General features: G+C 32.8%; 1 protein-coding gene across 1 annotated transcript; it reads left to right on the top strand.

Annotated features, from left to right (window-relative positions):
* Positions 1–718: 718 nt before the first annotated feature.
* Positions 719–2,774, top strand: LOC114265137 (premnaspirodiene oxygenase). The gene is made up of 2 exons (XM_028205872.2): positions 719–1,686; positions 1,945–2,774. The coding sequence occupies exons 1-2, from the start codon at positions 778–780 to the stop codon at positions 2,563–2,565; spliced, it is 1,530 nt and encodes a 509-aa protein (XP_028061673.2). The 5' UTR covers positions 719–777; the 3' UTR covers positions 2,566–2,774.
* Positions 2,775–16,745: the final 13,971 nt, after the last annotated feature.

Below are 16,745 nucleotides of genomic sequence, written 5' to 3'. Positions count from 1 at the left end.
ATTTGCCATTTTACGAATATTTCATCCGCGGGATTGGCATTCATGTATAGTTTCGGGACTTTCACCCGGGACACTTCGGCCATCTTAATTATAATGGAGTTCATCCCCTTTTTCCTCCCAAACAATTATACATATGCAATGTATTTAAACACATAATCACACATATGGAGTATATCTCCTTTCTCCTCCCAAATAATCATTCATATATAATATATTCACAGCATTATCATATTCAATGATAATCACCCATGGAGTAGTTTCAATTCACCTAACACACATGCAATTTCTACAACAATCAAAGATATCCTCTACCGATAGTCTAATACAGATATTTCTCACAACTAATAATTTTATTTTATTTTCTACTTTTACAAACATATCATATTCGTACCCGTATTCTATTTTGTAAAATATTATCGTATAACCCTAACCACATTATATCGCACTTGTATCTCGTATCCATATCTATACTTCCTAACTTTGGATAAATTTAAATTTATTTATTTATTTATTTAGAAGTAAGTAGGTTGTTGATGGCCTTAATTATTCGAAGAAGTTGAATGTAATTTCCACTCAAAAAGTTTGGAGATGCCTTATGAATGAGTCCCAATGTTGGACGGCACACTTGAAAAAGTTTGGAACCTGCTATTATTAAAATTTTTGGGGTAATTCTATTATTAAAATTTCACTACCAACTACACTAGTATGCGTGAGGATCTATATAATAACTTTGATCATTTGATCAGTTTACAAACAGCTCCCAAGAGGAAAACGACAATGGAAAATCTTCTTTCCATGGATCTTGCTAATCCAAGAACAATCTTAATTTCCTTATTAGTTCCTCTCTTCATCTTCCTCTTCGTGCTAGATCAGTTGGTCACTCTTCGTCGACGCAAACACAACCTCCCTCCTGGTCCACCAAAACTCCCATTCATCGGAAACATGTACCACCTAATCAGCCCGGCACCCCACCGCGCTCTCCGCGACTTAGCCTCCAAGTACGGCCCACTCATGCACCTCAAACTCGGCTTCATCTCAACAATCATAGTCTCTTCTGCTGAAGTAGCCATGGATATCATGAAAACCCATGACCTCATCTTCGCCAATCGCCCCAAACTTGTAGCTCCCAAAATTCTAGGCTACAACTATACTGATATTGCATTCGGTCCTTATGGCGCTTACTGGAGACAATTGCGAAAGATTTGCATTCTCGAGCTTCTAAGCGCGAAAAGGGTCAATTCTTTTAGGTTTGTCAGAGAAGAAGAGACAGCCCAGCTTGTTCGTACTATTGCATCAACATCCCCAGAACAGGTGACATTGGTTGAAAATCTTTTTGCTTCGAATCTTGATATCGTTACAAGAATCACTTTTGGTAAGAAACTTGATGAGCAGCACCGGTTTAGGGAGGCGATGAAAGAAGGGACAGCGTTGGCTTCGGGGTTTCAGATAGGGGATTTCTTTCCTTCTCTGGCGTTTATCGACCTGATCTGTGGAATGAAGAAGAGGTTGGAGAAGACATTCTTTGAGCTTAATAGCATTTTGAGTAGGGCGGTTCAAGAACATATTGATAGACGGAAAGTGGAGAAGCCGGAGCATGAGGATCTAGTTGATGTTCTGCTCCAGATCAAGGACAATGGAGGGCTTGAGGTGCCATTGACAGTTGACAACATCAAATCTGTCATCTTGGTTTGTGATTCTTCTACTTCCTCTCTACTCATTACTTAAAACTAATTCGGGATTAATTCTGTGTGTCAATTTCAAAAACCATATTTCGCTAATATGAACTTGAATTCAAACACTCATATACCAATCTAGATTTTAGGCTTCAATTTGGGCACAAAATTTTCCCAAATTCAAATTTTAATGAGTGTGGTATAATTGCTTGAAGTTAACAGAATTTCACAGTTCTAACTTCTTTTTTGTATTTGTTTAATTTTATTTCAGGACCTATTTGTAGGAGGGACAGAAAACTCTTCGAATTCAATAGAGTGGGCAATGACAGAGATGATAAAGAACCCAAGAGTAATGGTGAAAGCGCAAGCAGAGGTAAGAGAAGCTGTAGGCGGAAAGGTAACCGTGGAAGAGAGTGACCTCCACAAACTACACTATATGAAGATGGTGGTGAAGGAGACTTTTAGGTTTCATCCACCATTGCCATTTTTGCTACCGCGGGAGTCCATGGAAAAATGCGTGATCAATGGTTACGACATCCCAGCAAAGACTCGAACGATTATTAATTACTGGGCAATTTCTAGGGACCCAAACAGCTGGAAAAATCCAGAGAAATTTGAACCGGAAAGGTTTGAAGATGGTTCGGTGGATTTCAAGGGACAAAACTTCGAGTTTGTTCCATTTGGTGCAGGAAGGAGGGTTTGCCCGGGGATCTCATTCGGAACAGCGAATTTGGAACTTGCATTGGCAGCTTTGCTTTATCATTTCGATTGGAAGCTAGCTGATGGAATGAAAGCAGAAGATTTGGATGTGAATGAGACATTTGGGTTAACCATGTATAGGACTTCTAGTCTTCGCTTGGTTCCAACTATTCGATTCCCTGTACCCACTTAGCATATATGTATGTCTATGTTTGGGTTAATCAGTGTCCGAATCAGATTATGTGTATCTTGACCGATCATGAGATCTTAAAATTAATACAAATCTCGTGCCAAGGTTATGTTGTTGTTTAATATGTATGTTTGAAGTTTAATATGTTGAACTGTATCTAGTAACTAGTTATTGGCAATCACACTTTCTGTATCACATGTTACTTAAATTCATATAGTGTGCATATCCATAATGTTAAATATGATTGGGTACGACTTCATGTTGTAATTGATGAAAAAATTATAAAAACATAGTACGATTTCATTTAAGCTTTGCTTGTCCGCTGTAAATTATTTTTCATGTAAGATGATTTTTCTCAACCAAAAAAAAAAATTTATTTTGTTTTCCAGTGTTTGGTTAATTAAAATATTTTTTACAACAAAATTTTTAATAAGAAGAAATTTACACTAGTGCACATCGTAAAAAAATTATAATTTTCTATGATGAACGTTATGATTATTTGTGATGGATATTATAACATTTTATAATAAAGTTATGAATAGCGAATTTATGATGTGCATCTTAAAATTAGAAATAATAATATATTATGACACTTCGTGATTTTTTTTATGACATTTTGGAATTTTGTTATGATATTTTTCAATAAAAAAAAAGTTATGACTTTTGTAAGGAAAAAGTTATGACATTTTGTATTTAATTTATGAAATTTTGTAATAAGTTATGACATGCATACCATATGAACCTTTTTGAAGGCACACATTGTAACAATCTCCCAATAAATAAAGAACCAATTATAGGATGAAATATCATTTTGCCCTCCAAATTTTTACACATTTTTCAATTTGACCCCCAGACTTCGTATAATATCAATTTGTCCTTTAAACCTTTGAAATTTTGATCAATTTGTCTCTTGCTATCACATTCCATCTACAATCAAATCGAACTTACTGACGTGACACCAAATTTCATTTAGAACTTTATTTTATCTCCAAACTATACCTGCAAATCAATTACCCCCCCTCTCGAAATATTAAAAAAAGATTTAATTAATTTTTTATCTCAAAAATAATAATAATAATAATAAATTTTAAATAAAAAAAATTGAGTATTAGTCCTGTTTAGTATTCTTTAAACAGTAATTGAATTTAAAAATTTTTTCTCACTCAATTTCAAAATTACTATTAATCTATCAATTCTATTGAAATTAATTTGGGAAACAAACTAGTTACAATTCTACACGCGCACACATAGAGTAGCCAAGAAATTTTCAGCTCAATAAGTTTCTTCAGGATTGACTCGAGATAATTTGAGATCTATGAAGCACAAATACGAGAATAAGTACTGATATTGGTACGAAATGGGTACATTAATATGGTAAAATTCAAAAAAAGTAAGGTATGGATACGGCTTGATACATTTGTAAAAAAAATATTTATTTTTAATTTAGAGTAACAAAAAAATGATTAAATGGTTTAATTTGTTAAGATCTAACATATAATTGACATTTAATGCCAAAAGGTAAACCAAAATTAAATGTCATTATATTAAATAACTTATAAACCATAACTTAATTTGAAAATCATACTAAGTTTAACACTAAAAATAAAAAATAAAAAAGAAATCTAGTCAAAGGAATTTAATCTCTGTAGTAGAAGAAAATTTTGTTTCGAGTGAAGTATGGCACGGCTTGGGTATACTAGGTATGTCTAGGTATGCTAAAAATAAAGAAGATAAATTTAAGTACATATGCCGGTCAGTATGCTGTACGAGTACAACATAATTGTCGAAGTACTATATTTTATCGTCTAAAGATAATTCTAAATGGGAATTTTTTTTTTTTTTTTTTGCAAAGTATATATTATTTGAAATTAAAATTTTTCATTATTGAGATAAAAAATTATTTATTAAATATTTAAATTTAATTTTTTTTTACATTGGGAGGGCTAATTGAATTTGAAGGTATAGTTTGAGGGATAAAATTAAATTCCAAGTGAAGTTTGGTGCCAGGTCAGCAAGTTTCGTTTGATTATAGACGGAATGTGATAGCAGGGATTAAATTGATCAAAATTTCAAAAGTTTGGGTTCAATTGAAAAATGCATGAAAGTTTAGTGGGCAAAATGATATTTTCTCCCATTATAGAGTGATCTTTAAAAATAAAAAGAATAAAAAAAAATGATATTTATACATAATTTTCATGTAGAATTGAACACAAATAATATGACAATGACACTCTTCCAATTATAAATTATAGTAATGAAAATTTTAACTTTCAATGAGTAGATTTAAATGTGGCACATCATTATATGTATATTTTTTCATATACAAATTTTGTTTGTATATCATTACTCAAGAATAAAACAAAACAAAGATTGAATGCAACAAAAATAATAATCACAAAACTTTATTCAGATCATTTGCTTAACCATAATATGCATATGTATAGGTATAAATTAGAAAATGACCCCTGCGACACACGAGAATTTATTTTTAAAATAAAAAATTAATTTTGAGTCTTAATACTTTATGTGTAGAGAATTTTAACAACTTAAAGCTAAATACAAATAGATTTGATAATAGTTGATGAAAATTGTTATCACTGTGTGTGAACCTATGGAAAATAGACTCATAAAAACAATCTATTTCAAAGTTTATAAAAAAATATATATATATATATATATATATATGTATTCTCAATCTAAAATCAAATTCTTATTTGTGTTAGTCAAATTTACCAAAAATCATTAATTCTACTTGTATCAAAATATTATTTTCCGAAAGGAAATAAAAACTCCACTCTATCATTTTCGATGAATCAATATTCTTTAATAATTCTTTGCACTATTTATCATTTGACATTTATCAATCTATCTTCTAAAAATATAATAAAAAAAAAGTATTGAGTTATATTATTTTAATCAATTAATATCAATTTGAACGTTACACGTATATGTAAATCACTTCTAGAAATATGATGTCTGACACAAAATAACAATGAAGTTAACTTTAATTAATGTTAGGATATTTTATACTATGATATGTGTTACAAAAGAATAATATTAATTTCAATTTAAAATAAAATTTAAATTTAAATTTAAATTATCTATTTTAATAATCTTAGCATTGTCGTTCTATAAAAGTACTATTTGAATACTTATATATAATAAATTTAGTTAAATTATTTATTTTGATAATTTTAGTTTTATTGTGACATAAAAGTGTAATTATCATATAATGATTTTATATAATATATATTAAATTATAAGATAATAAAATAAACACTCATTTTGATATTAAAAATAATTGTTAAATTAGAAAGAGAATTAGTAATATAAAACTAAAATTTATTCTAAGTATTTAATTTTACTTTTATTTTTATATTTATTTGAAAAATAAAAATATGTAGAAATAGAAGAATATAAAAAAATTTAAAAGAGTTAAATATAAATATGTTGTGATTGGATTAAAAAAAATATACATAAATTAAATATGTAGAGTATTAATTTTTTATTTAATATTCTCTTTAAATTATTCATACATATTGTATATAGATATATAAATTTTAAATTAAATATAAATATTTTGTAATAAATAATTTCATGTTAAATAAAAAATATATATATAAAAATTAATATTAAGACATCAATAAGATAGACAAAAAATACAAAATATAAAAGAAAATTAATTTAATCCGTGCGGTGCACATAATTAAGAACGTTTTGTCTTATTTATGTATTTATTTGTATATCGGGGTAATTTTTTTTCCAATTATCATAATAATTAAATTAAAATATCAACTATATAACAGAAATTTGCTAATGTCAAAATAAATATAAGATGAAATAAAAAAAAATAAGTATTTCTCTAATAGTGTCCATATAAAATTGATTATTATAATTGAAATTGAATTTATATAAAACTTTATATATAAATAAAAAAAGACCTGTTGATGTGACTTTTTTTTAAAAAAAATTAATCTTTTAAAATGTGCTACCTAAGTAAAGAAAAAATATTACTTTTATATATATATATATATATGATATGTAGAGAAAGGCTTAATATATTCGCCAAGTAATATCAACCGTGACACCAAAAAAAAAAAACACTTATAGAATTCGGAAACGTAAATCATTTGACGCTTTATAATGAAGAATATTTTGTTAAAAAATATTTTATTTATTTTTTTATCCAATTAAAGAACTAAAAATATGTATAAAAATAAAATAAAATTGAACGGAATCTTATATGGACTCACATGTGCTATTTTTAAAGGCGTGCCTTCTAGGGATGGAAATATGCCCTGGCTCTACGTCGTCATCCCGCTCCCGCTCTGATTCGTGCAGATTTCTCCCACTCTAATAAGAAAACAGAGAATTAAGATTCTGTCCTCGCACTCTCTCCTTACCTTCCTACTTATAACGGTGGAGATATATTTTGAATTGATCCAACAGTTCAGATTTAGTTATTTAAAAATAATAAAATAATAAAATAAATTCAAATTTGGTTTTCCTGTCCAAATCTGAACCGTTGGATTAACTCAAAATACATCTCTATCGTTGCAAGTACGAAGGCAAGAAGAGAGTTCAAGGAGAAGATCTCAACTCGAAAAGAGAAGGGAAATAGTATTTACCTTGTTTGATTTCTCCCACTCCAATAAGAAAAATGGAATGGGAAATGGTATTCACCTTATTTGATTTTAATTTTTTACATTCACTTTTTAAAAAATTAAATTTTTTATTTTTTGTATTTTCTTTTTGTTTTTACTGAATTTTTGTAATATTTTAAATAATTATTTTATTTTTGATATACCTAATATAAATACGCTTAAAAGTATAATATTTGTGAAAAAAATATTTAAAAAATTCACTAAATACTAAAAATATAAAAATAAATAAATAACAAAATCCAGTATATTTTTGTATTCTTAGGGATTTATTGATTTTAAAAAAAAAATTGACATATATTTTATTTTTTAGGTATATCTAGGTAATGTGCATCTAAAAATTAAAAAAAAATTACTTAAAATTTTAAAAATATTCACTAAAAAAAAACTCAATTTAAAAAAAATTAAATTCAGAAATTTGAAATCAAATAAGGAATTTGCTTTCCCAGTCCTGTTTTCTCCATCCCTTTTTTTTTTTTTTTGTTACTGGAAAATTCTCCCACTCTCCCGCAGGTCCAAGGCAGCACCCCTTAAGGAGATCACCAGGGTATTCTGTTGTCCGTTCCGAGTAAGAAACTATAACCTGGAAGCTTGTCCCGACCTCCCAGGATATTCTGTTGTCCGTTCTGAGTAAGAAACTATAACCTGGAAGCTTGTCCCGACCTCCCAAGGCAAGCTCCACTTAAGTCAGGACTCGCACAGCGGGGGAGAATTAAACCCACACCAAGTAGCTGATAAGGCATCCTTGAGGTGAACCTCCTAACCAACTGTGCTACGCCTAGGAGATTGGCCCAAAGGGGAGTTGAACCTAGGACCTAGGGGCTTAAACCCCGGGCCCTTACCAGGTTGCCACTCACCCTTGGGTTTGTTTTCTCCATCCCCGCTATAAAATATGCATATAATATAATTTGTTAAATATAATAAGTGTAACATATCAAAACATTTATATATATATATATATATATATATTATTTTCTACCTTTTTCTATCTCACATTTTAAATATTTTTAACTCTTATTACCCATTATTATTTGTTCTCTTATATGTTATATTACTTATTAATATTTGTTTTCTCGTAATAGCATTTGTTTCTCATTAGTAGCAACTAACCCCTCTTAAAGATAACAAATCCTCTAAAACTTCTTTGTCCCCGTTTGGCTTATATTTTGAGAAATTATTTTTAAACGGATTTTCATTTATCTTTACTAAACCTTTTTTTATATTTTAGTAAAACCTAGAATAACTAAAATATGAAGAAAAAAAAATCACTAAAAAGAAACGTAAACCCAAACAAAAGTGCATACAAATTTTTGTTCGAATTGTTATTTATTTTTAATATTTTCAAAAAATATTTTAATCAATTTATTTTACTTTTTAGATGTATCTTGATTAGGTGTATCTAAAAAGTACAAAAAATATTGATTAAATTACAAACAAAAAAAAATCACGAAAACTAAATGAAAACTCATCTAAAAATAAATTTTAAAAAATCAAACCAATCAGTACTATTTTCATTTTATGGCATTTATCTCCAAAAAAATGAACAGTTATGTTTTCCAAAATAAATCATTCATTTTTTTTTTTGAGACAAACACACACAAAAAAAAAAAATTACGATTATCGGATCGACCTAATTTGTTTATAGATAATACACATAGAAAGTTCTACAAAATAAATCATTCAAATCGTCCAATAGAACTCATGGTGGACTATATGATTCTTCAAAATTCTCTAAAATTCAGATCTTAAATTTTGATTTAAAATTGAATGAAATCCAGCCGTAATATTTTAACATATAACTTTGTTTGGTTATCTAGTTTTCATTTCATATTTTTTTAATATTTTGGTCATTTTTTTTTAAATATATCTAATCTACACTATATATTAAGAAAAGTGAGATTTATAATGAGAAGAGCTTTGTGAATCTCAAAGCCCTTATACTATTTTTCTAGAATTTTTATTTTTTAAATAATTAAATAATTTTCTATTTTGAATCATTAAAAAAAATTACTATACCTTAATTTACACATTTCAAAAGGAAAGTTAATTAATATATTTATAAAATTAAATTTAGAAATTTGAAAAGGAAAGTTAACTAATCAATTTTGAGATTTAAAAAATAAATAAATAAATAAAAAATCTAGCTTTTATTGAATCATTTTAAAAATATATATCTATTATGCCTAGGGCTGCAAACGAACCGAGCCAAGCCGAGCTTTGCTGAGCTCGAGCTCAACTCGTTTATTTATCGAGCTCGTTTATTGAGCTCGAGCTCGACTCGATAAGGAGCTGGGCTCGAGCTCGGCTCGACTCGGCTCGTTAATTTTAATGAAACTCGAGCTCGGCTCGGCTCGATAATTTTTTTTAATATTATTTATATTATTTAAATATAAATATTTAAATAAAAAATATTATTTATATTATTTAATATATAAAAAATGTATTTATATATATTTATATATTATTTAATATATAAATAATATATTTATTATATAATTTAAATAAAGATAAACGAGCCGAGCTTAACGAGCCAAGCTTATGCGAGCTCAAGCTCGGCTCGTTTATTAAACGAGCCTAATATTCGAGCTCGAGCTCGGCTTATTTACTAAACGAGCCGAGCCGAGCCGAACCGAGCCGAGCCGAGCCGAGCTTGTTCATGAACAGCTCGATTCATTTGCAGCCCTAATTATGCCTTGGGTTTACATATTTCAAAAAGAAAATTAATTAATTCATTTAAAAATTTAAATTTAGAAATTTGAAAGGATCAGTTTTAAAATTTAGATTTTTATACCACTAAAATATAGGAATTAATTCACATCTTTCATAGATTATTTGTCTTGATGTTTAATTTTTTTACATAATTAAAAAATATTTTATTGACCAACTTTTAATCCCTTATAATGTGAATGATGATCTATTTTAAGAATTTGTTTCTCCCACAAAATATTATATAGTTTTTTTTATTTTAAATAATGTATATAATACAATAAAGGATGCAAAACTACTTTCAAACATTGATGATGTGTTTGGTTCATGATTTTGGCTAAAAATTTAGAAAGGAAAAATGAAAGGGTGTTTGAAATTAGCTAAAATGCAATTATAATTCATTCACATTATAACTATCTTTTCCTTTCCTATTCCAAATTTCTACCCAAATCCATGAATCAAACATAATATACAGTTGGGTACATATTTTTTATACTGAAAATTCTGAATTAATATTATTTTATAAAATTGTGTACTATAAAATCTTATCACACATGTATCTAAATATAATAATGATTGAAATTTATTTTAGTTGCTATCTCAAAGATTAGTTATAGAGTCAAAGAAAATGTGCAAGCCTTAAAATTTTAAGGGGAAATTAAATGCAAGTGAGAGTTAGGAAAAAAAATACTACCAACACATTGCACCCCCATAACGTTTCATTTGCACCCCACCATAGACACGTTTGCACCCCTATGTGTTTGTAGTTTTTTCTCCTAATTAATTCCCACCCTTGCATGTAGTTCTCCCAAGTTTTAAAGTAAAAATTTTAAGTTAAAATTTCTTCAAATGTAATTCTCGTAATATTTATAATTTTTTTTATTGATAAAAAGCATTGAAAACATTAAGATTATTATTTATAAAAAGCATTGAAAACATTATTATTTTTTATTGATAAAAAGCATTGAAAACATTAAAAAAAGAAATTTGTAATTCTCGTAATATTTATATTTATAATTTATAATTTTAAATTAAGAATTGTTGAAAAAAAAAATCAACTCCAACTAGATTTGTTAGGCTAAATTTTAATATTTAATCAAATATTAGAGCCCTAAACTAGCTTGTACGGGTCACAAACCGATAAATATAATTTTTAATGATTAGGTGAATGTTACATTGGCATAAATATTGAGTCGCGTATTTTCTAGTTCACTTCCAATGTTTAATCCAACACCACAAGTCAATCTTAATCCATTTTCATGTAAAAGTTATAATATATGACAATTTACAATTTCGAGTAAATAATTTTTTATAGCGATCTCGGTTTTACCCCGACCTTCGTTATGTTCCGGACTCAGATTCCGTGATTGTATACTGTTGTCTATGTCTTGTTTCCTTCCTTTAACTCTTTGTATTTGAGTTTTGGAACTTGTTGAGCATTGTTTGGGACAAGTTGGTTCCTAGTTGGTCTAGAGTATTCCTGTCCAGATTTTGGTCTCTTCGTTCGAGTGAGACTTTTTGAGCTCGCGCGAGGATTGAGAGTCCTCAGGTTTTTTTCCCAAACGCAGCTTTTCTGGAAAGGTGCAGTGCTTCGCTCGAGCGAGACTATCAGCGCTCGAGCGAGCCTTGTGAATTGTTTCTTCGCTTGAGCGCGACTTTTTGCGCTCGAGCAAGCCTTGTGAAATTGTTTCTTCGCTCAAGCGAGACTTCTTGCGCTCGAGCGTGCATCTGCGTTTGTGGCAGACCTGAAGCTTTGAATTCTACGCTCAAGCAACGCTTCTTGCGCTCGAGTGAGGTCACTGTTGTGTCTGGTCGCACGAGCGACAACTCCTTCGCTCGAGCGAGGACAGCATATATCAGTTCGCAGCAGCGATATTTTAGATCACTTTTTGGTTTCTTCTCCCCCTAAAACCCTAATTCGGTTGTCTCTCTTTCTGAAACACACGCTCTCTCTCTCTACGAATACTCCATGATCTTGGGTCTCTCTACCCGACTCCCTTTGTTAAAAAGATAGAGTTTTGCGTGGGCTTCCTTTTGATCCGAAAAGGTTTGATTTTTGGGCATCTTCAAGTTTCTCCTTCTTTCCTTTTGAGCTCTACATTTGAGGTAGGGATATTATACTTTTTAATATGAGCTTTAACTTAGATATTTATCATTTTGTATAAATGATGGGATTTGGGAAGATTTGGGTGAAGTTAAGGTTAGGATTTTGATATTTGAAAGAGGGGGTTTTTCATATTTGGTAGCATATGTGTATAAGAGGCCTTGAACATGATATTGCTTGGGTATAATTGGTGAAATTTGGTCTTGGGTGTAATATTTGTGAAATGGAGAAGATTGCCCTAATTTGAATTAAATAATTACTTTGTTTGAATAATGAAATTGGTACGGGAAATATGAAATTGGGAGGCTGTGTAAATAAAGGGTGTAGTTGGATTTGATAAATCATTCACCTATGAAATTTGATAAATTATCTGTTGATAGATTTATGTATCTATTTAGATATATCTGTTTTGGGCTATCGGTGGAGGATAGCTGTGATTGTTGTAGAAACTGCATGAGGGCTAGGTAAATTGAAACTAGTCATATGAATATTGTCATTGAATATGACGGCTTGATTAAACCATTGAATATGTGACTTTATTAGTCATTGTATATGGCAACGTGTTTAAATACATTGTATATGTATCGTTGTTTGGGAGGAGATAGGGGATGAACTCCATTGATAATTAAGTTGGCCAGAGTGTCCAGGGTGAAAGTCCCAAAATCTTATGTATTTGGGTGGCGGTTCCCTCGGATGTGATTTCGTAAAATGGCAAGAAAATGGAAGTGTTGAATAATGTTTGTTATTGAAGTGTTGATAAGTGAGTTGTAGTCTCGTTTTGAATTGTTTAGATAACAATGAATTATGTCAATGAATTGATTTGGATAAATGAATAGAAATGGACTGAAATACGGATGTCGACATGGATTGGTCATGACAAAGGTGTAAGTTGGTTTACTAGTATTGAACATTTATCTGATGCAAATAGCTTAGTTAATTCTCATATATTGTTTAGCATATCTCTACTGGGTTTTGGCTCACCCTACTTGGAAAACTATTTTCAGGTACAGGTGACATACCACCTTCAAGGTCATAGCTTGGGAAGCTTAGGTGCTGAAGGCTCCACTTTTGTGATTTCATTTTGTGTTGAATGTTTATTCAAGCCAAGGGCTTTACTTGTATAGAGACTAGACTTTTCTTTTGTTATAACCAAGCGAAGTCTTGGAAAGATGTAAGCCCTTAGGACATTTATTTTTGTTGTTCTCAATTAGAGTTACATGCTATAGTTTCAAGATGAATATTTATGAAAGTGTAAGGCATGTGAAATCTTTTGTAATATTAACTCTGATGAATGAAAATATAACATTCATATTATGTCCATAGATCTTGTGAATGATTGATTATATCATATTTTGAGGGCGTTACAACTTAGTATTAGAGTGTACCAGGTTTGAATATTTTGGGTATGTGGGAAGTGGTTAGTACCATAGTGGGTTTGTCTCGCTTGTTAGAGACTTAGGTATGATGTTATTTACTTATATGATGACATGTTTATGTGACTATATGGATATGAGATTTAATTTCTAGGATGCTGATCGGCTCCATGGGTTTCTGGGAGTCTTGTTGAAAAGGCACTTGATCACTGCCGTTTCTAATTGGAACTCTAGCAACGCCACGAGACTATCATTATCCGAAAATGAAATTCGTATGTGTTTATGTGATTATGTGCTTACATGAAGTGAATTATAGTTGTCTATTGAATTAGGATGCGAGTGAGATAGCTTCGGCATATTTGTAAATGTGCTAATATCTTTGTTACCTTTATTAGGATGTTAGAACGAGGTCGTGGTGGTAGGCGTGGTAAGCCTAGGAGGCATGAGATGCTTATACCAGATGAGATTCCGACGCAAGAGGAAGGAGTGGGTCAGGCTAGCGTGGCCGAGCCAGTAGGTCAACAGGCCATGGATGCCTTGGCCCGTGAAATGGCCAGACCATTGAGGGAATCTTTGAACATTCTCAGGGCTGAGAATCAAGTCTAGGCCTATATAGCTGAAGTAGGGCCTTCTTTTCTAAAAAGGGAGTTCTTCCGGTCGAATTCGAATGAGTTTTTGGGTGACCCTAAGGAGCCACTGAAGGCTGATGAGTGGCTAGAACAGATGACGAAGATGTTTGAGATGCTCCACATCGAAGACGGAGCTTTGAGGATGACCTTGGCGTCCTTCCAGCTGAAGGGAGACACGGGTCAATGGTGGAAGTATACGCGAGGACGCATTGGAAGGACTTGGGAGGCCTTTATTGAAGCTTTCTAGGACAAGTACTTACCTACTACGGTGAGGGAGAAGTTGAGAGATCAGTTCTCCAAGTTGGTGCAGTTGAATACACTAGTGGCTGAGTTTGAGGCCACCTGCACTAGTTTGTCGAGGTTTGCACCGGAGTTAGTGGCGACTGAGGAGCGCCGATGTTTGGAGTTTGAGAAGAGGTTGCAGACCGGGCTCATGTTTCGAGTAGCCGGGTCCATGATTAGGGAGTATGGGCGCCTTGTGGAGACTGTAACCCATCTTGAGACTATTATGCATGCAGAGGAGGAGAGGATGAAGGGCTCCAGGAGGAGTCAGGATGGTCAAGGGGACAGTAAGAGGCAGAGGGGTTCTAACCCTCAGCAGTCCCAGGGAGCGCATTCGAGATCTACCTTTCCAGTGCCGAGTTCAGGTTTTGTGAGAGGTGGTTAGGAGGACATCACCTGTTACAAATGTGGTCTGTTGGGCCACAAGTCTCTAGCTTGCCCATAGAGAGGAGGAGGGCAGCAAGCAACTTTATCTTCGGCTCGTTCCCAGGGCCAGAGTTAGGGCAGATACCAGTCGCTCACTTGTTATCAGTGTGGGCAAGCCGGGCACTTGAAGAGGTCTTACCCATGGTTGGGTGGCACATCTGGTGCGTTTGGTTCGAGACAGACACAGAGTCACCAGCTAGCTTAATCAGTACAGGCCTCGAGGGCTAATTAGGAAGCCTCTTTGGCTCAGTCAATGCAGCAGTCTTACGCTCAGAGAGGTGAGCAGGTAGATCGGAGACCTACAGGGCGCATGTATGCTGTTACAACGTCAGATCTTGTACCTGCTCCATCAGTAGTGAGAGGTACCTTTCTGTTTTGCAATTCAGTTGCTAGTGTGTTGATTAATACGGGTGCATTCCATTCATTTATTTCGTTTGCATTTGCATCTATTTTGGGGTTGGAGCTGGCACAGTTAGCATCTCCTTTATGTGTTGTATCACCTGTTGGGAGTGAGATGGTTTTGAAATAGGGGTGTCGGGGTTATGATATAGAGGTCGTCGATCGTCGGCTTCCCTTTTCTTTTGTATTGATGGATATGACTGGTTTTGATATTATTTTGGGTATGGACTGGTTATCCTCATACTGGGCTGTTATAGATTGCTACAATCAGAGGGTTACTGTATGTACCTTGAACGACGATTGTTTTCATTTCTTAGGGGATCGGGTTGGTAAAGTTTTACCACCGGTGTATGATCCGCGAGGGTGGTGTGAACTTAGTTGTCTTCTCGCTAGCTTTATGAGTAGTGAGTGTGATGAGGCCCAGGTTGAGTGGCCAAGAGTGGTTTGTGAGTACTCGGATGTCTTTCCTCGAAGATGTTATTAGTTTACCACCTCACCGAGAGACTGAGTTCTCTATTGATTTAGTGCCTGGCACGACACCGATTTCTTTGGCACCATATCGTTTTGCACCAGCCGAATTGAGTGAGCTAAAGGTTCAGCTCCAGAAATTACTAGATAAGGGTTTCATTCACCCTAGTACTTCGCCTTGGGGAGCACCGGCCCTTTTTGCTAAAAAGAAAGATGGGACCTTGAGACTTTGTATTGACTATCGAAAGTTGAACCGGGTTACAGTCAAGAACAAATACCCTATGCCTCGTATAGATGATCTGTTTGACCAGTTGAAAGGATCCCGTTGTTTCTCTAAGATAGACTTGAGATCGGGCTAACATCAGTTGAGGATAAGGAAGAAGGATATCCCGAAGACGGCATTCCATACGTGGTATGGCCATTATGAGTTTCTGGTGATGCCTTTTGGACTAACCAATGCACCAGCTGTATTTATGGACTTGATGAACCGAATCTTCCGGGAGTTCTTAGATCGCTTTGTGGTCGTCTTTGTGGATGACATTTTGATTTACTCACCCTCTGAGAAGGAGCACGAAGAACACCTGCAAGTGGTGCTTGAGTTTCTTAGAGCCCATAAGCTATATGCTAAGTTCGGGAAGTGTGAGTTCTGGCTAAAGGAGGTTAAGTTCCTAGGTCATATAGTATCCGGCGAAGGGGTGACTGTAGATTCATCCAAAATAGAGATAGTGCAAGATTGGGCACAGCCTAAGAATGCCTTTGAGATCCGTAATTTTCTGGGGTTGGCCGGGTATTACTGTTGGTTTATGAAAGATTTCTCTAGACTAGCTTCGCCTTTGACTAGACTGATGAGGAAAGGGGTCAAATTTATGTGAAGTGAGACTTGTGAGAAGTCGTTCCAAGAGCTTAAAGTTAGACTTACCACTGCTCCAGTCTTGATTATTCCATAGAGGGGTTTGGGCTATTTAGTGTATTGCGATGCCTCACAAGAGGGTTTGGGTTGTGTATTGATGCAAGAGGGAAAGTAGTGGCCTATGGCTCACGGCAGTTGAAAACACACGAGAGGAACTACCCTACTCACGATTTAGAGTTAGCAGCTGTAATATTTGCCTTGAAGATTTGGAGGCACTATCTGTAT

Source organism: Camellia sinensis, chromosome 9 (assembly GCF_055761805.1).
Source record: "Camellia sinensis isolate YWXY chromosome 9, ASM5576180v1, whole genome shotgun sequence".
Lineage (NCBI taxonomy): Eukaryota > Viridiplantae > Streptophyta > Magnoliopsida > Ericales > Theaceae > Camellia > Camellia sinensis.
The sequence above is the reverse complement of the archived record's forward strand: the minus strand, read 5'-3'. Positions and strand labels throughout refer to the sequence as shown.